At 52.0% G+C, this 25340-nt stretch overlaps 1 protein-coding gene across 1 annotated transcript in view; it reads left to right on the top strand.

The window, feature by feature from the left end:
• The window catches only part of PI4KA (phosphatidylinositol 4-kinase alpha), a 119277-nt gene that overhangs the window by 90490 nt on the left and 3447 nt on the right, over positions 1-25340 (top strand). The window contains exons 30-52 of the mRNA XM_046025499.1: positions 1473-1565; positions 2804-2960; positions 3201-3328; positions 8945-9103; positions 9386-9537; positions 11171-11278; positions 11872-11999; positions 13561-13680; positions 13832-13911; positions 14009-14202; positions 15210-15300; positions 15890-16057; positions 16751-16804; positions 18352-18472; positions 20333-20462; positions 21485-21555; positions 21800-21872; positions 21962-22032; positions 23062-23171; positions 23603-23707; positions 23805-23930; positions 24375-24495; positions 24978-25137. Of these exons, the coding sequence (XP_045881455.1) occupies positions 1473-1565; positions 2804-2960; positions 3201-3328; positions 8945-9103; positions 9386-9537; positions 11171-11278; positions 11872-11999; positions 13561-13680; positions 13832-13911; positions 14009-14202; positions 15210-15300; positions 15890-16057; positions 16751-16804; positions 18352-18472; positions 20333-20462; positions 21485-21555; positions 21800-21872; positions 21962-22032; positions 23062-23171; positions 23603-23707; positions 23805-23930; positions 24375-24495; positions 24978-25137 (2720 nt within the window). The remainder of the gene's footprint in view (positions 1-1472; positions 1566-2803; positions 2961-3200; positions 3329-8944; positions 9104-9385; positions 9538-11170; positions 11279-11871; positions 12000-13560; positions 13681-13831; positions 13912-14008; positions 14203-15209; positions 15301-15889; positions 16058-16750; positions 16805-18351; positions 18473-20332; positions 20463-21484; positions 21556-21799; positions 21873-21961; positions 22033-23061; positions 23172-23602; positions 23708-23804; positions 23931-24374; positions 24496-24977; positions 25138-25340) is intronic.

Raw genomic sequence — 25340 nt, 5'->3', positions numbered from 1 at the left:
GGCCAAGCTGCCCCTGCTCCATGAAAAGCAATGAATTGTGCAGGCCCCCAGAGTGACATCTTCCCATCACATGGCACTCAGGGAATCAACACTCCCAAGAGGCTGGTTCAGAAGCACGATTTCATCGAGACTGTCCGAAAAGCCCTACAGGGCCGTCCTCCCCATCACGGTGCACCAGGCACACACGCCGGAGCAGTCAGTGCAGTTATCCAGGGGAGGGAGGTAGCCTGTACTGCGGCCTGCCAGTGCATTTGCTGCCTGCAGAGCCTGCAGACATCACTGAACCCCATTCTGCCTGGTGAGAAGGCCACTGTTGTCCGCATTTTGCAGGGGAGGAACAGCAAGTGACCTCTCTAGAGTCTCATAGCTGATTGATGGCAGGGCCAGGTTCCAGTGCAGGCCTGCTTGGTGCCATAGGCCACTCTGTCTCCAAAAAACACAAAGCAGTTTTATGTGACCTTTTGAAAAATAAACCAGCTTAATAGTTTTATGATTTTATAAAAGTCATGTATTTCGTGTATTTTTGTTCTTGCTTATATTTTTCCCCCAAATTTCATATTTTCTTCCCCTGACCCTCTTTCTCCCCACTCACCTGCTTCCTCCCTTCAGCGTTGAGAGATTCATTTTCCCTTGTAGCATCCATATGTCAAGAAGTGGCTAGCTTGTGTTGGTTTGTAGTAAAAGACACTAAAGGGAAGGGTGAAAGGGGTCATCCTCGCTGCATGTTTGTAGTCTTTGGTGATGCTGGGCAGCGTGATAGCCCAACAGCATGGTAGCAGTGACCAGCCAGGGTCAGGGAAAGCAGTCCTCACAACCCCGAGGCAGGGGAGGTGGGCTGGGGGGCTGAAGCTGAAGCAGAGGACATGGGGGGGGGGGGTGTGGTCTGCAAATTCTTTCCCTTTCTGTGGGCCTCCTTTGTACTCACGACTGAGCCCCTTTTGTCTTCCGCTGCTAGACCTGCCATAGACTGGTGGCAGCTATTGGGTGTCTCTGAGCCCCTGCTGGCTTTTGCTCGCTCTGACACCATGCTCTCAACATCACCCTTCACCATCTCCAAGTCACGTTTACACACCAGTGCACACCCACAGAAGACAGCCCAGGAGCACTAACTTCACAGCATTTTCGTTGTAGGTTACAATGATTCTCACAACAATCTGGTGATATGTCTTTTGCAAAGGTCTTTTCACCGCTGGGGATGAAAGCAATCAGGGCAGCATATTGAAGCTATATCACAAGCTGCCTTCCAGAGAAAATTTTCCACACTGAGATTTTTTTTATCGTCTTTCTTCCCTGGGACGTATCAGACTGGTGGCTGTTCTAAAATATTTTGTTTTATTAGCTTGCCAGCAGTGAAGATTTTTAATAACCCCTGAATTCGACTTGACTTCTTAATGGGACTCGGGCTTAGCCATGGTGAACATGAGAAAAACATGTGGCAATGGCCTGAAGTAATTCTTGGTGTTTGTCTATAGGCAACTCAGCTAACAGAGCGCCCGGCCTGTGTGAAGAAAGATTACTCCAACTTCATGGCGTCCCTGAATCTACGCAACCGCTACGCGGGCGAGGTATTTCTCCTGCCCTTGTGTTCCGGGCCGTGGGGTGTCCTCGGGCTCCAAGGCCAGTCAGCTCCCTCCCAGTGGAAAATGCACCCGGGGGTCTGGAACTCACTCATTTTAGGTAGACTTGAAGGCATGGGCCCCGGGGCTCCCTTGCACAGTCTGGACCATTTATGGCAGCTACTCACCCCCTCTGCAGGACGGTGATTGCACATACGCCCATTCTGGCCATGCTGAAGCATTCTCTGTTTCTCTATTTTTGTTTGTTTGTTTTAAGTGGTAGCAAATACTCACTGAGTGCCATGCACTATCTGGGGCAGTTGGTGAGGTGTATATACTATTGTTCCAGCTTTACAGATAATGAAACTGAGACTCTGGAAATAAAGTACCTTGCCAGAGTCACAGAGGCAGAGCAGGGTTGGGAACTGCATCTCCCCGTGAGGGCCCTCGCCTACCATACCGCACTTCAGCCCAGCCTGGCAAGTTGCTTCACATCTTGGGGCCTCAGTTTCTTAATCTATAAAATACAGTTCATCCACACCATTTCAGAGATCCCTGCAAGTCCATCAGTGCCCCGTCTGAATGAGGTCTCCCCTCCCCCCTTCTAGTTCCTCATTCTAGTAATCACTCTTCCTCTTGTGTGTGGGGGGGGCTCAGCAGGGGGGCCCTCACTCTGCTAGGCTGCCGCTGACCCTAGGCTGCCACTGAGCTGATGTTCCCAGTGCTGGAAATTGCTCTGAGGTCCTGTTCCACCTATTTTGAATACTCCACTGGTGATAGAAAGTCTGTCTTTGGCAGTAGGTTTGGTTTTGAAAGGAGTCAGATCCTTTCTATATAGTCAAGTCTGGTAGATAAGAGAGAAGCATGCTTTTGTTGGGGAGGAGGGGATATGATGTACAACTTTAAAAAATTTTCTCATTTGAGTCATTAATTGACTCCAAAAGAACTGTATTTAATCAGTCTACATCATGCAGCGCCACTGTGGTTCAGACCCCGGACTCAGTGCTGAAATGTAAAATGGACAAGACTGGGTCTCTGCCTTCAAGGACCATCTAGAATGAAGGGAATGCCAACATACATTGCTAAAAGAGAAGTTCCCTCAAAGTGTGAGCAGTGGTAGTATCGTTGAAATGATCCTGTCACTCTCTCCACACACAAGCTCTAGTTTAAGACAGTGGGGCTCTGGTCAGGCCTTGTCCAGGAGCCTGGATTACATGTGACTCTCTTGACAAGTGTGCTTCTTGCAGGTGTATGGAATGATCCGGTTCTCAGATGCCACAGGCCAGATATCTGACCTGAACAAAATGATGGTCCAGGAGCTGAATACAGCATTAGACCTCAGTAATCCTCAGCACTACACGCAGGCCATGTTCAAGCTGACAGCGATGCTCATCAGCAGCAAAGGTAATGGACAGAGCCACTGCGGAGCTCTGGGCCCATTTGGAAATGAGCGTTTACCTTGTTTTCCTTAGTGAGCTGAGGCTCCCCCAGTAGAGATCTCTTTCGTGTCTCTCAGAGGGTAGAGGAGGTAAATAAAAGACCATCATTGGCCCACCTGGTGCTCTGTCTTGTTGACTTGGGGAGGCAGGCGAAGGGTTCAGCCATGTTCGGTGCTTTTTCTGAACAGTGTGTGTTTGCTTGCAGATTGTGACCCACAGCTCCTTCATCATCTGTGTTGGGGTCCCCTCCGGATGTTCAATGAGCATGGCATGGAGACCGCCCTGGCCTGCTGGGAGTGGCTGCTGGCTGGCAAGAACGGAGTGGAAGTACCGGTAGGATACTGGCTGTGTTCAGCTCCTGAGGGTAGGGCTGGTGAGAGAGAGAGCTTGACCTGGCTGCTCAGCTGACAAGCTTGGAAACTCCAGACAAGCCTCTTATCCTCTGGGTCCTCGGTCTCCTTATCTGTAAGATTGTGATATTAATGCTTGACCACTGGGCTATCTCGGAGATGACAGGGAATATATGTTAAAAGGATCCTAGCGGCTCCTAGAAGTTGTTGTTTCTCAGAAGCTCAGTAGAGGGAGCCATTTCTCTGAGTAGAACACTTGTACAAGTTTGGGAGAGGTGGTAGTTGTCCACAAAGGTATTTCTCTTGGCCTGCTCACTTTGGGAGGGACAGTCTTCCTGGTGACCATATTTCTGAAGTTAGTACTTGAGGAAGCCCCGACTCAAGGTCATATATGCCCTTTCAACTGATTGGATGAATATCCAGGAACTGTTGTGTTTTTCAAAGATCTCGTTAATTTTCATAACAGGGAATTTGGCATTTTTTTCTTCTATGTCTTAAGATGACTTGAATTAAGTGGTCAAAGGGGATATTTTCTTTTTCTTATTCCCTGAGGAAAATGGAATATTTCCAAAGATGAAATTAGAATGTTCCAGGCAGGTGATGGTGGTGGCAATAATCATCATACCTCACGTTTGCCTGGGATGTTTTAACTGCAGAGGGTTTGTATTGGACACACCATTCAGAGTTTGGGGAAATGTTTTGGTCCAGTTGGCTTCCATGGGAGATCACCTGGTCAGGGAGAAGCACTGACAGCTGCCTCTCAGAAGAGGGAGTCAGCTGGGACCCTGGGTTTACCAGTGGTTCCTGGACCCTTTCTCCGTGGAACTAAGTTAGGCACTGGGTTCTCAGCCCGGCCAGCTCTGCTCATATCAGGGAGCATGCAGAAGGCCCTGTGAGAGTCCTGCTGCAGCCTCTAGGGGCTCTGACTTCTGGGCAATGCTCCTCATCTGTATAATGAGGATAATAGCACAGGCACCCTTAACATAGGCTTGTTGTAGAGACTGAATGGCTTAATGCACCTCACGGGCCAGGAACAGTGCCCAGAACATAGCGATCTATGAGTAAATACTAACTGCTGTTGTAGTGGTGGTGGTCGTCATCGCCAGGTAGAGGATTCTGCATCGACAGCAATCTGCCATTGTTGTCACATACACCCATGTACCCCCCCCCTTTTGGGTTCATCTGTTTTACTGCTGTGTATGTTATATGCCTTATAATAGTGTTATTTTTGTTCTAAAAATCAAAAGCCAGGGCACCTAGGTGGCTCAGTCAGTAAAACATCTGACTTCAGCTCAGGTCTTGATCTTGGAGTTCTGGGATCAACCCCCACCTCTGGCTCCTCACTTAGAGAGAAGTCTGTTTGTCCCTCTCTCTCTGCCCCTCTCCCACTCATGCTCTCTCTCTCTCTCTCAAATAAATAAAATCTTTACAAATAAAACTAAAGGGGCACCTGGGGGACTCCATTGTTGAGCGTCTGCCTTTGGCTCGGGTCATGGTCCCGGGGTGCTGGGATTGAGTCCCACATTGGGCTCCCTGCTCAGCAGGAAGCCTGAGTCTCCCTCTCTGACTCTGCCTGCTTATGTTCCTTCTCTCTCTGTGTCTCTCTCTGTCAAATGAATAAATAGGATCTTTAAAAAGATAAAATAAGGGGCACCTGGGTGGCTCAGTGTGTTGAATCTCTGCCTTTGGCTCAGGTCATGATCTCAGGGTCCTGGGATCGAGCCCCACATTGGGTTCTCTGCTCAGCGGGGAGCCTGCTTCCCCCTCTCTCTCTGCCTGCTGCTCTGCCTACTTCTGATCTCTATCTGTCAAATAAATAAGATCTTTAAAAATATAAATAAGTAAATTTAAAAATTTAAAAAAAAAAAGATAAAATAAGGGGCGCCTGGGTGGCTCAGTGTGTTGATCCTCCACCTTCAGATCAGGTCATGATCTCAGGGTCCTGGGATCGAGCCCTGCATCGGGCTCTCTGATCAGTGGGGAGCCTGCTTCCCCCTCCCCTCTGCCTGCCTCTCTGCCTACTTGTGTTCTCTCTCTCCCTCTCTGTCAAATTAATTAATTAATTACAGAATTAATTCAAGTCAAAAGCCTTTCAAAGAAGTTAAGAAAAGGGCTTTTTTAAAAGCCTTACACATTTATCCAGATACTTTCCATTTCTCACACTCCTCAAGTCTTTCCGTGGACTCAGATTCAGTTCTCTTCAGCCAAAAGAAATTCCCTCAGCATTGCCTATAGTTCACCTCTGCTGGAGTAAATTCTCTCCTCTTTAGTTCACTTTCTTTTTTTAACCTCTGCTGAGATTCTCTGTATTTTCATCTAGTTTTTCCATCTTTACCTAGAGCTATTTGGTCATATTTACAGTATTTATTTTATAATCCTTATCTGATACGTTCTAGTATCAGGGTCATCTGTGGGTCTGTTTCTGTTGATTTCTTTTTTCTTTAGTGTTTCAAATGTTTTCATAGTGTTGTAGACTTTGTGCATAGAAAAGCGGTGGAGACTGAGGAGCACTGCTGTTTTTGTTGGGTGACTAAAATAAAGGTCACTGATCCCTACCCCTGAGGGATCAGTCTTGGCAAGAAGGATGGACTCTTCCTACTTTTCACCTCACCTTCACTTCCCTTTTGTTCTCCCCCATCAAAATTAGAAAAGGGGCCATGGAAGGATTTTTATGCCAAACAAATTGCTGTTTCATCTGGGGTCTTTCAGACTCTGATCTATTTCCCCTGCTCCTGCCATCAGCAGTAGCTCTGCTGGCTTCAGGTCTCTCGGCCTTTGGCAGGGCTTGGCCACCCACTTGTGTCCAGACCCAGCACTGGCCCATGAGCTGCTAGAGCTTGCTGCTTCTTATGTAAAGTCTCTTTAAATCAGTTCTTTGTGGCTAACATCTAACACTCGGCAGTCCAACAGATAAGCCTGTTTTTTTAATATTGTCCAGACCGTTCTTGCCGTTCACTTGGGACTGAAGGTCATCTGGGTCCTCACACTCCCTGACCCTGCCTGTGTAAGGACCTATTGTCCAGGCCCAGCAACATCTTGGGGAGAGTTTTAACTTTTGTTTTTGTGTCTTTTATATTGTTGGCTTTTGGTTTTTAATTTTTTTCTGTCATAAAAATACATGTATGTTCATTACAGAGAAGTTGGAAGATAGGAGTAGAATGAAAAAAACAAAAATCCTTCATAACTCCAACTTTAGAGACAATTGCTGATGGCATCCTGATGCTTCTCCATCCCTAGAGAGATAGAGCTATGAGTTTGTTGGGTTCATCCCACCCAAAACCTGCTTAATGAGATTCTGGGGCCTATATCCCACTAAGACGGGAAAGACCTGTGATCTCTTGGTGTGGTGCTCAAATTGATGACCCAAATCAAAGGAACTAGTGCCACACTGACCTCCACCCATCTGCCTCCAAATCTCTATGGATGCCAACATAGTCCTTCCCTCTGCTCAGACAAAATCCTGGCTCTCCTTTTTGCACTTCTCACAAATGATCCTCAGCAAATCCTGTCAGACTTACCTTTCTACCTTTTAAGTATATCCAGAAGCTGGTCACTTCCCAGCATCCCGACTGCTGCCCCCTGGCCCCAGTCTCCTTCATCTACCCTGGACTAGGGAGGCAGACGCTGCTTCCACATGGGCCCTCTCTGCCTTCTTCACACATACACAGAGTACATCAGTAAAATATGGGTCACATTAGGTCCTTTCTGTGCCCCAGACCTGTCAGTGCTGCCCATGGTCACTCAAAGTAGAAGGCACACTTGTTTCTGTGCCCTCTGCCACCCCAGCTTTCCCCGCTCTGTCCCTTGCCTACCCTGCTTCATGCACGCTGGGGTCCCTGCTGCCCCTGCCCTCCAGGCATGTTCCTGCTTTAGGCTGTACCCTCACTTGGCAGTGCTCTTTTTAGGCAGCCAAGAAGCTGCATGCTTCACTCCTACATCTCCTCCAGGGCTTATCTCTGCTATCCTCTGCCCACCATGTCTAGAATGTCATGCACATACGTCCATTCATTCTTCCAAGCCCCTTAATGACTCTGTTTCCCCTTAGCTTTGATCAGTGTCTGATATCTAGATCTCACTTCCCTTGCCATCTGTGGCCCCCCTCATCGACTGGGTGGCTGTTTGCGTCATTCACTGCTCCATTCCCAGAGCCCGGAGGGTCTGTGTTGAGTGGAGAAAAGGACCTGGGCTCCAGAGCCAAAATCTAGCCCACGTTTGCCAGATTAGAGGCCGTGAGCAGGCAACCTCACTTCTTCAACCACGGGTGCTTCAGGGTTATCAGGAAGGTTCAGCCAGGCTGCTTGGCAGAGCCCGTTGAGGGCCCACCCAGTACTAGGCCCGTCTCAGGCGTGCTGGGACCACTCCACAAAGCAGGAAGCCAGCACCTGGCCTAGTGATAGTTCAAGAATGGGCTTTTTGGTAGAAAACGTCTGGGAAGTTAGATCATAAGTGATCTTTATTTTTTTGTTCATGCTTTTTTGGTTTTCTAAGTTTGTTAAGCGTGTATTTTTTTTTTTTTTTTTATTTTTAAGGAGTGGGAAGGGGCAGAAGAGAGGAGAGAGGGAATCTTTTTTTTCTTTTTTTTTTTTTTAAGATTTTATTTATTTGTCAGAGAGAGAGTACACACAAGCAGGCAGAGAGGCAGGCAGAGAGAGAGGAGGAAGCAGGCTCCCTGCTGAGCAAGGAGCCTGATGCAGGACTCGATCCCAGGACCCCAGGACCATAACCTGAGTGGAAGGCAGCGGCTTAACCAACTGAGCCACCCAGACGTCCCCGAGAGAAGGAATCTTAAGCAGACTCCACCCCCAGCACAGAGCTTGACGCAGGACTCAGTCTCAGCCCTGAGATATGACCTGAGCCAAAATCAAGAGTCTTTTTTTTTTTTCTTTTAAGATTTATTTATTTATTTATTTGACAGAGAGAGTGTGTTCACAAGTAGGCAGAGAGAGAGGGAAGCAAGCTCCCTGCTGAGCAGAGAGCCCAGTGTGTGGCTCAATCCCAGGACCCTGAGATCATGACCTGAGCTGAAGGCTGAGGCTTAACCCACTGAGCCACCCAGGGTCCCTGAAATCAAGAGTCTTTTTTTTTTTTTTTTTTTTTAATTTATTTGACAGAGAGAGAGAGATCACAAGTAGGCAGAGAGGGGGTGGGAAGCAGGCTCCCTGCTGAGCAGAGAGCCCAGTGTGTGGCTCAATCCCAGGACCCTGACATCATGACCTGAGCTGAAGGCAGAGGCTTCTGAGCCACTCAGGCACCCCTGAAATCAAGAGTCTTTTTTTTTTTTTTTTTTTTTTTTTTTTTTTTTTGACAGAGAGATACACAGAGAGAGAGGAAACACAAGCAGGGGGAGTGGGAGAGGGAGAAACAGGCCTTCCGCAGAGCAGGGAGCCCGATGCGGGGCTCGATCCCAGGATCTGGGGATCATGACCTGAGCCGAAGGCAGACACTTAATGAGTGAGCCACCCAGGTGCCCCCTGAAATCAAGAGTCTTAACTGAGCTTAACCAACTGAGTCACCCAGGTGCCCTGAGCATGTATTCCTTTTATGTTCCTTTATATAGTCCTCAGCTTCGCAGACACTAACCTTCATTGCATACTTGCAGTTTATGCGGGAGATGGCAGGGGCCTGGCAGATGACAGTGGAGCAGAAGTTCGGCCTGTTTTCTGCGGAGATAAAGGAAGCGGACCCCCTAGCAGCATCAGAAGCCAGTCAGCCCAAACCCTGTGCCCCCGAAGTGACCCCTCACTACATTTGGATTGACGTAAGTGCTTCTCCATCTTTTGCCCACTATAGCTGTGAGGTCAGTGGGCCAGTAAACGTGGAGCTCCAGGTTTAAGACTGCCTTACCTGAGGACAGGGGGATGGCTCTTCCAGACTCATCCCCAGCCCCTTGCTGGAATGTCATGCTTCCCCTAAGACCGCCACCCGCCCTCCTGCTGGCCCAGAGCTCCACCTTAGCTGGCTGTGCTGGCTCTGTGCTGGCTCCACGGGCGGGCAGGCCAGGCCAGGCCCCAGCAGAGCAGCAGTTCTCCTTCCCACTCAGTTCCTGGTGCAGCGGTTCGAGATCGCCAAGTACTGCAGCTCAGACCAAGTGGAGATCTTCTCCAGCCTGCTGCAGCGCTCCATGTCCCTGAACATCGGTGGAGCCAAGGGGAGCATGAACCGGCACGTGGCGGCCATCGGGCCTCGCTTCAAGTGAGGGGCTCTCCTCTCATGGTGGTGGCAGGGGTGGGATGGGGGGAGATAGAGTTGCGGGAGGTAGTCTGTGTGGGAGGTTCCCGAGCTTGGTCTGGTTTGTTTCGTTTTGTTTTGTTTTTATCAGAAACTGATCAAGCCCTAGTATATGCAAGGCCCTTGGGGAGGGGATCTGGATAGAATGATCTGGCCAGCCATGCCCAGGGCTGAGGAAGTCAGCAAATGGGCTGTCCATAGCAGGGGAGTGTTCAGGAAATGGTTCATTCAGGAACCTGGGGCACTCAAATGTTGGGCAGCCTTTCTAAATTGGCTAGGGGTAGGTGGTAGTGAAAGGATTCTGGTGTCACAGTGGTGAGTGGAAAACAGCAGGTGGTGTAGTGGAGCTCAGGTGTGACAAGCTCAGACTGGGGGGCTGGCAGTGACTTTGGGCCGGTCTCTTTACCCCTCAGAGATGTTCACAGAAAACTTCCGATCACGCTGCCTACACCACGTCGACTTTTGCCAAGTCCCATGCAAAATACCAACCACACCAGGGGATACTCCCTTTAGGGGGATATGTGATCTAGTAGGGAGGCTCAGGCCCGGTGCTATGGACACAGCAGGGTGGGGGAATCTGGTACGGGAAAGGCCTCAGAGTACCTGGGTGGTCAGTTGTAAGGAGAGTGAGGGGCCCCCTTTTAGGGTATGCTGCTCCTCCTGCCTTTCTCCCTTCCTGCTGCCCACTGCCATCACCAGCTCTTTCTGCTCCTCCCCTGAGCTCCAGACCCATGTTCCTGCAGCCCCCGGGCACCCCTGGGACAGTGCTTCTCAGACCACTGTGGGGAAGGGCTAGTACTCTTTTCCCTTCATTTGTAGTCCATCACAGACCTGTACCTTTATAAAAGGCATGAGAATAAATTACTAGAAAAGGCTTTGGACCCTGACAGCAATGTGAAATTGCTGTAGAAATGAGCAGGATCCCGTCTCAGTTTCTGTAGTACTCGTCACAGACCAACACCATCTGTAGATGCCCATCGAGTAGCCCTGGTCTGGCAGAAACCAGATGCTTGGTAAATGTCTTTTTCTTTAAGCGTGAATTAAATGTCCCACCTTTGTAGCCCTCGAGGTGACTGCACTCAGAAGGTAGTTTGCAGGTGGTGTGCAATACACACACTCTGGCCAAGGCAGATGAACACAAATTATCTGTTTACCCCCAGTTAGAATGAAGGTTTAAAAAACAACAACCAAGGGGCACCTGGGTGGCTCAGTGGGTTAAAGCCTCTGCCTTCGGCTCAGGTCATGATCCTGGGGTCCTGGGATCGAGCCCCACATCGGGCTCTCTGCTCAGCAAGGAGCCTGCTTCCTCCTCTCTCTCTGCCTGCCTCTCTGCCTACTTGTGATCTCTGTCAAATAAATAAATAAAATCTTTAAAAACAAAAACAAAAAAAACCCCACCCTTTCCTAAGACATTTCTGGTCCAGTAAAACTGAGGAATGGCAGTCACCTGGCATGGGCCACAGTCCTGGCCTCCAAGAGCTCTGTCATCCAGAGATGTGCCCCGAGCCCCAGGGCCACATGGTTGGTACAGGAGCCAGAGACGACTCAGGCATCCCTGGGCGGCATGCTCTGACGGGGCCCCGGTGTTCTCTCGCAGACTGCTGACTCTTGGGCTGGCCCTCTTGCATGCTGACGTGGTCCCAAACGCAACCATTCGCAACGTGCTTCGTGAGAAGATCTACTCAACCGCCTTTGACTACTTCAGGTACTCCTCCAGCTGTGCTGCTCGCAGGTGTCCCACATCCTCAGAAGTCACGGCGCAAAACAGCGTGGCCTGAGTCGTGCGCTGCCCTCCTTGTTCAGTAGCTCTGGCGGCCCTGGGTTGGAAAATGCTCAGCTCTGTGCTGTGTTTCCACATGTGTACTCAGTTAAAGCTAGCCTCCCTACACAGTGTACACACGTTTTCCCCAGTCAGTTGACTGAAGAGATTAACCGCATGCATTTAACTTTCCAGTTCCTATGAATGGTAATTGCACAAAGAATTGCTTTGCGAGTGCGTAGGTTGTGTTGTCTAGAGACAGCTGCAGCTGCACAATGCTCCACAAGGACACCATTCAGCCGAGGGCTGTCGACAGCGCTGGGGTTAGTGGCAGAGGTGGCCATGAGAGGACTCAGAAAATCATCACTCTTTTTTCCATGAGAATGAATGAGACCACTGTTGCTGATGACTAGCTCTGGGCTCACCTTTTGTCATTCAGAGACCACTCCATGTCACCTCTCACATGCTTTTATAATATGTATGGCTTCTAGTCCCAGAGTCTAGGCACTTAACTCTTGTCTTCTTGTGGTTGTTTGAAGTTGCCCCCCAAAGTTCCCTACTCAAGGAGAAAAGAGGCTACGTGAAGACATAAGCATAATGATTAAATTTTGGACAGCCATGTTCTCAGACAAGAAGTACCTGACTGCCAGCCAGCTTGTTCCCCCAGGTAAGCCTTGTCTTCAGCTGGGCAGCTGCTCCTGGGTGGTGGGGCCAAGGCATGGAGGTGGCCGGGACAGTGGTGTGAGGTGGGAAGCCCTGCAGGAGCCCAGTCAGAACAGTGAGGGTCCCGCCAAGTCCTGGCCATGGCCCTGCTGCACAGTCACAAGACCCAAAGCCTGCCTGTCCACCACGGGTCCTCCAGCCTCAGCTGACAAATATGAATGAGCACAGGAAGCCCTGAGCAGAGGCCACGTGACATAACGTCCCCCAGCATCAGCCAGTTCACCAGCCCCCACTGCCTATCTGACAGCCCATCTTGGGGTAAGGTCCAGGTGCCAAGATGAGTAGGGCACTGTCTGTTGTCATCTGGTTGGTGATGTCAACATGAGATTGTGGGAGCACCCTTCAAGGACAGGCCCTTGCCCCCCTCCCTGGAGTTGGGGAGCCAGGGAGAGTTTTCTGGAAGAGGTGACATGTGAGCGGGGTCTCCAAGGATGAATAGGAGTCAGGGCCGACAGGGTTTAGGAAAAGGTGCTACAGTGTAAGCAAGCAGCAAACCACAAAGAAACATTCTGTTTCTCAGAGGAGCACAGTTTCTGCAGGCAGACCCCCAGCCAACAACCTGACTACAGGAAAAGGACAGGCAAATTAAAAAGAGATTTTCTGAGGTGGCGCCCTGGCTCCACGGAGAGCAGGACCGGCAGCGCTCTTTGCCTGCCTGTAGGGCCTGACTCACTGCGGTGTTGATGGGTGGCATGACGCTGGCCATGAGAGAGCTGTTTGTAATTGATCAGGATTGCCACCCACATTTACTTTTTTCTACTTTAAAAGCTAGGAGGGGTGGTGCCTGGGTGGCTCAGTTGTTTGAGCGTCAGACTCTTGATTTCAGCTCAGGTCATGATCTCAGGGTTGTGGGATCAAGCCCCGTGCCAGGCTCCATGCTGAACGGGGATTCTGCTTAAATTCTTCCTCCTTCTCTGCCCCTCTCCCACACCGGCATCCACACACACTCTTTCTCAAATAAATAAATAAAATCTTTAAAAAAAAAAAAAAAAAAAGCACCTGAGTGGCTCAGTGGGTTAAAGCCTCTGCCTTCAGCTCAGGTCATGATCCTAGGGTCCTGGGATCGAGCCCCGCATCGGGCTCTCTGCTCAGCAGGGAGCCTGGTTGCCCCTCTCTCTGCCTGCCTCTCTGCCTAATTGTGATCTCTCTCTCTCTGTCAAATAAATAAATTTTAAAAGAAAAAGGCTAGGAAGAATAGAATACACTTTAGTAAGCTTTCTATGTAGAATGGTTCAAAAAACTTCCCCAGGGTACCTGGCTGGCTCAAGCAGTAGAGTGTGCCTGTGCCTCTTGATCTCAGGGTGGTGAGTTCAAGCCTCACCTTGAATGTAAAGCTTACATTAAAAAAAACACATGCATACATACACACACACTTCCCAGAGGTTGGTTTATTCTGCAGATCCATCAACACCATGTCTCTCCCTCCCTGCTCTTGCACTGAACACCTTATCGCTGGTGAAAATCCAGACGCCTCATTCTGGAAGCAACAATGTGTTTGCCTACAGATAACCAAGACACCCGGAGCAATCTGGACATAGCAGTTGGCTCTCGGCAGCAGGCCACTCAAGGCTGGATCAATACCTACCCCCTGTCCAGCGGCATGTCGACCATCTCCAAAAAGTCAGGTCAGTTGAAGGTTTGCTGGTCCAAGGCACATCCTGGCAGTTCAGACCGTGAGCAGAGCACTGAAAGACAGCTTCCTCTGGGGTTCTAGAAGTGAAGGATGGGCCAATGGACTCACAGACATGCACTTGGGCCTTCTCTCTCCCCACCCAGGCATGTCTAAGAAAACCAACCGGGGCTCCCAGCTGCACAAGTACTACATGAAGCGAAGGACGCTACTACTGTCCCTGCTGGTAAGGTGACCCCTGTGCTATGGCCACAGCACTGGGAATGGGAGCAGAGTGGCATATGGGTGCACACAGAAGGCACACTGATGTTTCATTTCACCAGGCCACCGAGATTGAGCGTCTCATCACGTGGTACAATCCACTGTCGGCCCCGGAATTGGAGCTGGACCAGGCCGGAGAGAACAGTGTGGCCAACTGGAGGTCCAAATACATCAGCCTGAGTGAGAAGCAGTGGAAGGACAACGTCAACCTCGCCTGGAGCATCTCTCCTTACCTCGCCGTGCAGCTGCCAGCCAGGTAGGCCCCGGTCTCACCTGCCTCATGAGTGCCTTGCCAGAAGCCTGGTGCAAGGACACCTGAGTGGGAAGGAATACGATGTGGTCACTGCCAAGGACGGTCAGGGAAGTGATATTAGAGGCCTGTTCCTCTGCCCTAGATGTTGACCCAGTGTTTCTGTGCAGTGGTTATATAGCACAGATGCCTGCCTGGAGCGTCCCAGTACCCCGGAGCCCAGGCACGAGGCGTCAGAGCACATTCGTGGCCCCAGTCTCGTATCTGAGGAGGATAGGAGCACATGGAGGCTATTGCTCCAGGACAGCCAGCCTGGGGAGCCTTTGGTTTGTTCCCACTGGCCTTTCAGCGACAGGCTACTCACATTAGGTGGCCAGCAGCCAAGTGTCCTGTGAACTCTCCCCTCATAGCTCTCCACAGTCAGAGCTCTTAGACCAGTGGTAGCCAAGAGGGGTCTCCAGGACCCTGTTACATCCACCAGAAGTGCACCCGCCCCACATGCAGGGGTGGACATTTCTTCCCCACAAGCCTGCACTTGCCTACTTACCGCTTCCTCCATCTGGTTCTAATTTGGTCCTCTGCATCAGGACCGCAGCCTTATAGTGTTCATGGAAAGTCTACCTTGTGTTAGCCTAAGGCGGCGCCCCCTGAAAATGTACCCATCCTCCCATCTGCTGACCTACCTTCCAGCCCATGGGCTGCCATGCCGTAGATGGCCTGCTTCGGCACCAAGGCAAGGGGTTGTTCTGAAGGCAAGGACTTCAGAAACAAGGACGTCCTTTGGAGAGTGTAGGATAATTCCTGTTGGAGATCATTCATCATTCACGTTGTAGCCAGTCATAGTGCTGTTCATCATAAACACTCATGGTCAGAGTTACTGATATGTCAGTAGCGTCGTATTTCGGTGTCACTTGGCACTAATCTGTATCCCTCTAGTTCAGGTCTCCCTCTACCTCCCTCTCTTCTGGGGAGGTGGGAGAGGCCCCTCCACCCATACCCTGCGTGTGCCATAGGTTTAAGAACACAGAAGCCATCGGCAACGAAGTGACCCGTCTCGTTAGGTTGGACCCAGGAGCTGTTAGTGACGTCCCCGAAGCTATCAAGGTAGTGACGCATGAGGGCTCAAACTGCACAAAAACAAATGCCTCTTGGGGCGCCGGGGTGGCTCAGTTGTTAAGCAGCTGCCTTTGGCTCAGGTCATGATCCCAGGGTCCTGGGTCCAAGCCCCACATGGGGCTCTCTGCTCAGTGGGGAGTCTGCTTCTCCCTCTGCCTCTACCTGCCACTCCCCCTGCTTGTGTTCCCTCTCTTGCTGTGTCTCTCTGTCAAGTGAATAAAATCTTAAAACCAAACCAAACAACAACAACAACAAAAATGCCTCCCAAATGCCTGGAAACTAGAAATGTGACAAACCTGGCAACCTCAGCAGGTTAATAACTTTTCTAATTGCCAGTGTTTTCTGTTTCTCAAGTGAGGCATTTATTATGATTGCAGTAGAAAAATATTGACTGTACTTCACCCAAGTTAGGATTATGCTACTTTGCATCATGTATCAGAACATTTCCCCGCGTTGTTGTAAATGCTTTATCATCATCACTTCCGGGCCGCCCCTGACGTAACGGGATGGGACTGGGTGTTTCCAGAGGGGGCCCAGGGACTGCCTGTGCCAGACCATCTCCCTGCTTCCTTCCCAGTTCCTGGTCACCTGGCACACCATTGACGCCGATGCACCTGAGCTCAGCCACGTGCTGTGCTGGGCGCCTGCGGACCCACCCACGGGCCTCTCCTACTTCTCCAGCATGTACCCGCCGCACCCTCTCACTGCGCAGTACGGGGTGAAAGTCCTGCGGTCCTTCCCACCGGTGAGCTCGCGTCCTACCTGAGTCAGCCTTGGTGGGACCACAGGCCGTGTTGAGGTGGAAACAAGGACGGGCTTTATCTGAAACTTGGTATGGGCCTGATGAAACGTTGGTCCATCTTAAGCATGCTTCAATTCCGTTTCTGTTCAGGCAGTCACAGAAGACAGATTTAGTTGACTCAGGTATGTTGGGAAGTTGACTTGAGTTTGGTGCCAGTTGTGGCTCCGCAGGCAGATCACCCAGCCGTGGACTGCTGGAAAGGCTGGGGATCCCATGGGACAGCCATAGTGACGGGTTTTCTAGCTGACTTGCGGAGGCCCCAACACACGGGACTACTGTAACCTCAGCCCTTGTCCCCGCACAGGCCCCCAGCAGTGAACACACATGGGCCACAACCCCGGTCCTTATAGATACGGGAGCCTCGTTCCTTTTGCTTTTTCTCATCCATCCTGTGTTCCAAGCCATCGCCATTTTCCTTGCTGTCCTCTGGTTCTTTCCCTGGTTCTCAGTCCTCTGTGATCGCCAGCAAGACACCTCTAGCAAGGTGTCCCATGGGCTGAGTGACAGCAGGGCCATTCCAGGTTGCAGTGGGGCCTTGGGACAGCCCTCTGTGTTGCCTTTGTTTTCACTGTCTTGGAGATAAGGAATTGTTTTCCCTTTGTGGAGGTCATGATCGCTTGTCCTCCTCCTTTGCAGGATGCCATCCTGTTCTACATCCCCCAGATTGTACAGGCCCTCAGGTATGACAAGGTAAGGCTGTGCCAGCATGTGCTGTCCCTCCCTCTGCGAGCTGTGCTGGGCGATGGGAAGGGGGCCCTCAGCAACAGGGATGGGGCCTGGGGAGCAGGGCCGCCAGGCTTTGACCCGGTCCCCGAGCTCTTCTCACACACACCCCCACCGAGGCTGTGGCCGGTGCTCATGGCCAGGAGGCCCATCTCACCCCACCTTACCCCAAGGCCCTCTCTTGCTGTGCCAGGTGGGTGGGCTCTCTGTCCCTGAATCCAGCTCCCTTGTCTCTTTGGTGGGAAGCAGGGAGGGTGAGACAAGATGATGTATGTATTAGTGTGCTCAGGCTGCCATAGCAGAGAACCACAGAGCGGGGGCTTAAATGTATTTCTCACAATTCTGGAGGCTTGAAGTTGGAGATCCAGGAGCCCATAGGGTTGGTTTCTCTTGAGGCTCCTCTCCTGGGCTTGCAGATGGCTGCCATGTCCCTGTGTCCTCATGTGGTCTTCCCTCTGTGTGTCAGTGTCCTAATCTCCTCTTATTATAAGGACCCCACATTGGACTAGGCGCCACCCCAAAGATCTCATTTGAATTTAATCAGCTTTTTAAAAGGTCTGTCTCCAGACACCATCACACTGAGGCATATGTATATGACTTCAACCCATGAATTGGGGGTTGGGGGCACAATTCAGCCTGTCATGTATAGCACATCTGTATGTAAGTTGCCTAGCCTGGGGCCTGGCACAGAAACATCTCCAACACGGAGCTGACCACAGTCCTGAACCCACACTGCCTGTGCTCCATCCCAGCAACCACCCTCTACCCGTGCTAGAGTCACATTGGGAAACCCATAGCGAGGAGTTATTTGAAATCGACCTGCTTACTAAGCCCAGCTAGCCAAGTTGAGGACATCTGTCCAGAGAATACTTTACCAGATGCAGGGGCCACAAACTACTGGTCGGGGGAGAGGCAAGTCTTTCAGAAGTCTTCCAGGAAAGCCAGTCCTTCTTTTTAACTTTAGGACAGCGCAGTTAAAGCTGGAGTTAGGAGTAGGAGAACATGACTAAGAAGGAGAAAGAGGAGAGTCCTTAGGATAGTGGCCATGATGTGTCAACTCATGAAGAAGTGTCTGTGTGTTAGAATTTTCTGGAACCTCTCCATCACTGTGGAACATTGTTCCAGACAACCAGTTTATAGCTGAGTTTTAGTACCCAGCCTACTCATTCCTCGTGCTTGACAACAGCAGATGCTGGTTGGGGAGTTACGGTTCTTAGAGTCCAGGGGGAAGCACAGAAGAAACAAAAGCCAGCTCCTTCCTGTTTTGCAGACCTCACCGCCTGGGGCCCCACATGCCCCACCAGCCCCACCAGCCAGCTAGCAAGCTAGAACTTGGCCTAGCCCCTGCACTGGGCTCACACATCCCCCGGCAAGCTTGCTCACACAGCCGGAAACCACTGGGACTCACTTCTTGCTAGGTCAGCAAGTGCTGGGAGTCCACTCCCGCACTGGGTTAGTCTCTCTCGGCGGAGAGGTGTCCAGCCTGCACTGATGGTGACCTTGCTCTCCTATAGATGGGCTACGTGCGAGAGTATATTCTGTGGGCGGCATCCAAATCCCAGCTTCTGGCACACCAGTTTATCTGGAACATGAAAACTAACATCTATCTGGATGAAGAAGGGCACCAGAAAGACCGTGAGTATTTACTTGTACCTTCCCTCAGGCCTCCCCTCGAATCTTTAACCCTCCAGAGCCCTCCAGGGCCTGTGCTGCCCCAGCCCATCACTCTGCTTCCCATCTTTTAGTGGAAACATCTCATCTTTAACATCTAGAAGCAGCAGGACCCCTCCTTCTTCAAGCCTTTGCTAACCTCACCTGCAGACTCCCTGCCTACCCTGGCACCATCCTGCCATTCCCCAAGCACCTGTGAGAATTTCTTCTCACCCTGCACTTGACCTAGCAGTTCCATGTGGGGACGAGGCGGCCACTCAGAGCAATGGTTCTCAAACAGAGCTTGTTTGAGAGCTTGTCTTCATATCCTTAAAAACTAGTGAGGCCCCCAGAGAGCTTTGGTTTACATAGGCTTCAGTCGCAATGTTAACCAGTGTCGGACAGTAAAACCAAGTCATTTAAAAAATATAAGCTGGGGCACCTGGGTGGCTCAGTGGGTTAAGCCGCTGCCTTCGGCTCAGGTCATGATCTCAGGGTCCTGGGATCGAGTCCCACATGGGGCTCTCTGCTCAGCAGGGAGCCTGCTCTCCCCTCCCCGCCTTGCCCCCTACCTGCCTCTCTGCCTACTTGTGATCTCTCTGTCAAATAAATAAAATCTTTAAAAAAAAAATATATATATATATATATATATATAAGCTCACTACATGTTAACATAAATAACATATTTTTGTGAAACATAATTCAAAAAGCAGCAGGAAGAGTGGTGTTGCTTTACAGATTTGCAGATCTCTTTAATGTCTATAATGTCATAACATCTTTAACGTAGTAAAAGACAGCAAGATTCCCACTCCGCTTCTGCATTTAACCTGTTGGAATATGCTGTTTTAGTTGAAGTCAATGCGGGGAATTCAGTTTCACACAGACACGGAGCTGGAAGAGGAAGGAGGGTTTTTGTCGTCTTTCTGGTCACTACAGATAGTCTCGGTTGAGACTGCACCAAACCACAAGTGATAGGTTCTTAACGATTAACTGTGATGTGGATTTGAACTTACGTGAGCGAGTTTCTCACTGTGATGGTGTCTGGAGACAGCCCTTTCTTTAAAGTCCATTGGTCTTCCCAGCGCTCTTACCCACCCCCACCACCCGCAGGACGTCGCAGCATTAAAGATCACATCTGTGAATGCCCCACTGGTCTTACAAAACGAACATTTTCAAGTGCTGGGAAACTGTCAAGCTCACACAGATGCAGGTTTCCTGAAACTTAGCAGTTTTCCTCAAATGGCAGATTCACCTTGTTCCTTTTTCAAGGAAATATCTGCCATATACCTAAGTCCAAATAAGTATATTTTTGTCCACCACTCAATCTCTTAAGTAAAAATGGTGTTCCCTGAAACAAGAAGTTATTTGAGTTGGAAAGTCCGATGCAAGGTGCTTTCCTGCGAGAGCACAGCATGTATATACTTCCCATGGCGTCACAGCGGGTATCCCAGAGATGGCTTCGGGGTAGAGTGTCATCAAGTTAGTCCTTGCTTATCGCCTCACCAGGGACATTCTTAGTGACACTGGCTTTTGTTCACACCACGGGAGCAGAGCCATGAGGATCCAGTGACCACTAGCATCTCCGCCACCTGCTTGTGCCTGGCCTTGCAGGCGTCTACACAGCAAGGAAGGCAAACAACCTGTTGGTGTAGTTTTGATCGGGGGGTGTTGAAGGGTCCCAGGGACCTCCAGGCAGCTGCGGACCACACTCTCGGGGCAGTTGAGCTGGCCTGGGTGCTGGGGAACACCTGAACACCTGGACTGCACATCTGGCAAATGTGTGGGGTTTCCCTGAGGGCCTTCGGTGGCCCAGCTGCAGGCTGTCCCTCTTGGTTTCTCTGTCAGCTGATATCGGTGACCTCTTGGAGCAGTTAGTGGAGGAGATCACTGGCTCCTTGTCGGGCCCAGCCAAGGACTTCTACCAGCGGGAATTTGATTTCTTTAACAAGATTACCAATGTGTCAGCCATCATCAAGTAAGTGGCACCTCTCAGTCCTGGATCACGGGGATTGCCTGGAGGGCCCCACTGATTCTAGTGAACAGCCAGGGTTGGGAAATCTCTGCCCTGGCAAGTTAGGTCTCTTGAAAACAGAGCAAAATGCACAGCCATGTGAATTTCAGAAAACCTATGTCCGTTTCATTTTGGATAATGTTCCATAGTTTGAAGCCACTCTGCTCTCTCCAAGTTCCGAAGCATCCTGGGATATTAGGAAAACCAGACTCCTTTGCAGCTCCCAGTGTCATTTTACTGATTTACCTCCTGGGCCATCTATGTGTGAGGGCTGACACATTCCTTGGGCATTGGGGGCCCTGCCTGTTTGTGTGGGATGGGGCCCTGGAGTCATCAACTGACCAAGGGCCTAGGGGAGGCCCCAGCAGGGGAGCACTGGCCGCCTCTCCTCCCAGGTGCCTCATTTCCCTAGGCTGTCCCTAGTGCTCAGGCTTCTCTCACCTTGGTTACTACGTGGTTTCACTGTATGTCCCACAGGCCTTTCCTGGGCCCAGTACTAAGTACAGTGGTGATGCAGCAGCTTCTAGCAGACAGAGGCCTCAAGAGGTGGGAGGGGTATTCCTGGGCATCCCTTCAGGTGCCTGATTGCACTCCGCACTGTCATCCTCATCCCAGGGTTGCAGGAGGTCCGAGGGGCCTGCCCAAGGCCATGACGCAAGGAAACAACAGAACTAGCACTTGAATGTAGGCCCCAGAGCCAGCTCTGTCCCCTGAGCGTCTCTGAAACTACATCACACACCCCACACAAGCGAGGGGGAAAGACACCAGAAAACTCCACCTTAATCCCCTGGGGCCACCCGGCTCCTGATGAGTGTGGGGCAAGGGTGGCCTCCTAGAAGAACTGGGCCTAACAGGGCCCTCAGTAATAGCTAGAACTAGGAGGAAAGGAACAGAGAGGTAGACAGGGGGAGCCCTTCATTGCCCCTGAAACCCCAGAGGCCAGTTCCTGTAGCAAGAAAGCAAAGCATTTCTGTCCTGTTTCTCAGGCCCTACCCTAAAGGCGACGAGAGGAAGAAGGCATGCCTGTCGGCTCTGTCTGAAGTGAAAGTGCAGCCCGGTGAGCAGGCCGCACGGTTGGCTGATGAGCCGGCTTCTTTCTGAGGGCGGGCATGGGGACCAGGGAGGTGGCCAGCCCACGTCAGCCTGGGGCCTGGGGCGCCCAGTGTCCCTCTCCACAGAGCCACTTCTCACCTGACACTCTTTATCTTCCTTGTCCCAGAAGAGGATTAGAAGCCCTGTTGAGGGTAGGGGGAGGAAGAGGTCACACTTGGGCTCCCTGTGACTTCTGCTCTGTCCCTCAGGCTGCTACCTGCCCAGCAACCCTGAGGCCATCGTGCTGGACATTGACTACAAGTCTGGGACGCCCATGCAGAGGTGAGAGGCCGCCTGCCGTCCGGCAGCATCCTTACACCAGGCTCTCTTTGCTCCGGCACCCGTCCCATGTTCCTTCTGTTGTTTTTCAGTGCTGCAAAAGCCCCGTATCTGGCTAAATTTAAAGTGAAACGATGTGGAGTTAGCGAACTTGAAAAAGAAGGTCAGTGAAGAATCTTTGACACACTTTGGGATCTAAGTGTTTACCCTGGATGATGGCAGTTTCCTTGGGCGTGTTTTGTTTATGACCAGCTCCCCGTGAAAGGTGACATCCCTCCGCTCTCAGTCTGAGCCCTGGTTTAGGGGTGGCTGGCATGGAGCTGGTGTAGAGTGACAGAGACCCCTGGAGTCCAGCCCCAGATCAGCCATTGAGTCCAGGAGGCACCTTCCTGAGGCTGAGTGGCCCAGGGCTTCAGGGGGTGCCATGCAAGTGACACAAGCCCGGATGGCTTCAGCGCCACAGATATATTACCTGGAGGCCTGAAGTGCGACATCATGGTGTCAGCAAGGCCGTGCTCTTTCTGAAGGGTTCCAGGGGAGAATCTCTTCCATGTCTTCCTCCCAACTGGGTGCTTGCGGCATGCCGTGGCGATCCTCGCAGCCTTGTCACTCCCACCTCTGCCCTCACGAGGCTTTCTTCCTGTGTGCCCATGTCCTGCTCTGATAAGGCCCACCCTAATTCTTATGAACTTGACTATATGGGCAAAGATCCTATTTCCAAATAAGGTCAATTCTGTGGTTTTGAGTGGGCAGGAATTTTAGGGGATACTAGTCAACCCAGGCAAAGAACTTTGTGCCCCCCTGCCAGTATGGGACAGAACTTCCATGGCCTTCCCTGCACTCTGGCCCCCAAGTCCTCCCCCGTACCCTAGGGTACAGACACATGCACTCCTGCCCCCCAGTTCCCAGTGTCCACCACTGGTCCTGGACACACCTGGGTCCCCTCTTCCTGTGAAAAGGGGGCTCCACCTTCAGTTTCATTTAAGCCTGAACATTCTTTGGAAGAGACCCCTGACCCTGTGGCTCTCCCTGACCCCAGGTGCCTGCTGGGCCTCTTTGGCCTCCTTAGGCTTTGCAGAGACAATCCCCAAGGTTCCTAGGGTCCTGGGCCTATGAGCAGGGCTTGCTCCAGCCCCCACAGAGGGCATCTCCCTACCTCCAGGCTAAACGGCTACCTCTCTGCCCCGTGCAGGTCTGCGGTGCCGCTCAGACTCTGAGGACGAGTGTGGCACGCAGGAGGCTGATGGCCAAAAGATCTCGTGGCAGGCGGCCATCTTCAAAGTGGGAGACGACTGCCGGCAGGTAGTGAACGGCCGGGCCTGCGCTCCCCAAGGCTCTGGGCACGCTGCGGGGCCGCCGCACCTTGTGCACAGAACCAGAGCTTGGCTTCCCACATTGGGCGGAGGGGCCACGGAGGAAAGCGGGGCTTTCTGTCTAACCCAGGGGCCTCTCCAGTAGGTCCCATCCACTGTCCGTCCCCTGCCACCCAGAGGGAACTGCTCTGGGACAAAGGCACCCCAATCGTATCCCCCACTAGACAGCGCGGCCTCAGTTCAGCCCAGTGCTTGATGGTCCTGAGAGCCCAGCCTAGCATGGGGGCCAGTGAGGCTAGACATTCCAGGCTCCTGCCTGGCCATGGCCTTCTTCCTGCCCGCCCTCCTCACTGCTGTGGTCAGGTGGACTAGAGCATGGCAAGCAGCCCGCTGACCACCCCATGCCTCCCTGGTCTCCAGGACATGCTGGCTCTGCAGATTATTGACCTTTTCAAGAACATCTTCCAGCTGGTTGGCCTGGACCTCTTTGTCTTCCCCTACCGGGTGGTGGCTACTGCTCCCGGGGTAAGTTCCCTGTGCAGGAGCCCAGGGGGAGCCCCTGATGCCTCAGGCCGAGAAGAGTCCTGCCTGCAGGCCTCGGCACCTGGCCCTTCCTTCCCAGTGCGGAGTGATTGAGTGCATCCCCGACTGTACCTCTCGGGACCAGCTGGGCCGCCAGACGGACTTCGGCATGTATGACTACTTCACGCGCCAGTACGGGGACGAGTCCACCCTGGCCTTCCAGCAGGTGAGCGGCAGGGCGGCCCCAGACCTGAGATGGCTTGCACACGCCATCCTGCCTACACCCAGCACTGCCTGTGGGCCAGTACCCTGCTTCCCCCTTGCCCTGCTTTTCTGAGTCTTTATACATTTGGGGGTAAAACCAGAGTACCCCATAACCTTCCTTGGGATTCAAAGGAACCTTGAGATAGGCTGCCCAGGAGAAAGCAAGTTCGTGGGTGTGGGAGGAAGGGTTTGCTGTTCCTGAACCCCCAGATGCAGTCACTTGTCCCTTCTGTTTCCAAGATCTGGCTTGCTGATTTGGTTTCTGCTTGCAAGGCTGGAAACAAGAGCCCAGAGAACACCCCCAGCCTCAGGGTCCCAGGCAGGGAGGCAGGAGAAAGCCCGCAAGGCCCCGGGAGGTGCAGCCCTTGGGGGACCGTCCGTGAGCATCTGGACTCTATCCACGCAGGCGCGCTACAACTTCATACGGAGCATGGCTGCCTACAGCCTCCTGCTGTTCCTGCTGCAGATCAAGGACAGGCACAACGGGAACATCATGTTGGACAAGAAGGGCCACATCATCCACATTGGTCAGCTGGGCCCCAGTGCCATCCTCTTCCTCTCCCTTCACCCCCTAGAGGCCAGGGCAGGACAGCAGTCCCCACCCCCACAGAAGAGGCAGACATGTTGGGGTCATCCAGCCAGGAAGGGCCCGGGTCAGGGTTTGAGTTTAGCTCTAAGGCCCGAGCTATTGGCCACTAGGCTGTGGGGGCAAGCAGCAGCAGCACGACTGCAGGGCGTGGAGTGCTCTGGGGTCAGAAACCAGAACCAGGCAGAGCACGGCTCACCCAGCCCCAGGTCCAGCATTTCTGCTCCAGCCTGGCTCCCCACCTCCACTTCCTCTTTTCTCTCCTGCCTGCTTGCCACCACCTGCCCTGCCTTCCCCAAGAAAACACGACCTGGGGCCAGCTCATGGGGTGTGGGAGCCAATGACTCCACGCCCTGGCTGAAGCATGCCCGCATCTTGCCCTGGCACCCAATCCTATCAAGAATGGCTTTGGGGGTTTTGCAGACTTCGGCTTCATGTTCGAAAGCTCACCCGGCGGCAACCTTGGCTGGGAACCAGACATCAAACTGACTGATGAGATGGTGATGATCATGGGGGGCAAGATGGAGGCCACGCCCTTCAAGTGGTTCATGGAGATGTGTGTCCGTGGCTACCTGGCTGTGCGGTGAGCCCCAGGGAAGGGCCAGTGGGGTTACCGAGACCACAGGGAGGAAAGTGGCAGGCTGGTGCTGGTCCTGGTTGCCACTTAATCCCACAAGGCCAGCCTTCGGAGGTCCCATGGGACCTTCTCAGGCCCCTTTGTGGATGGAGGGGCTGCAATTCAGAAGAGCAAGCCAGGTGCTAGGGGCTGCCTATTGGCCTGGGCAG

This window comes from Meles meles, chromosome 12 (assembly GCF_922984935.1).
Source record: "Meles meles chromosome 12, mMelMel3.1 paternal haplotype, whole genome shotgun sequence".
NCBI classification, from domain to species: Eukaryota; Metazoa; Chordata; class Mammalia; order Carnivora; family Mustelidae; genus Meles; species Meles meles.
This window is presented reverse-complemented; position numbering and strand designations above follow the sequence as displayed.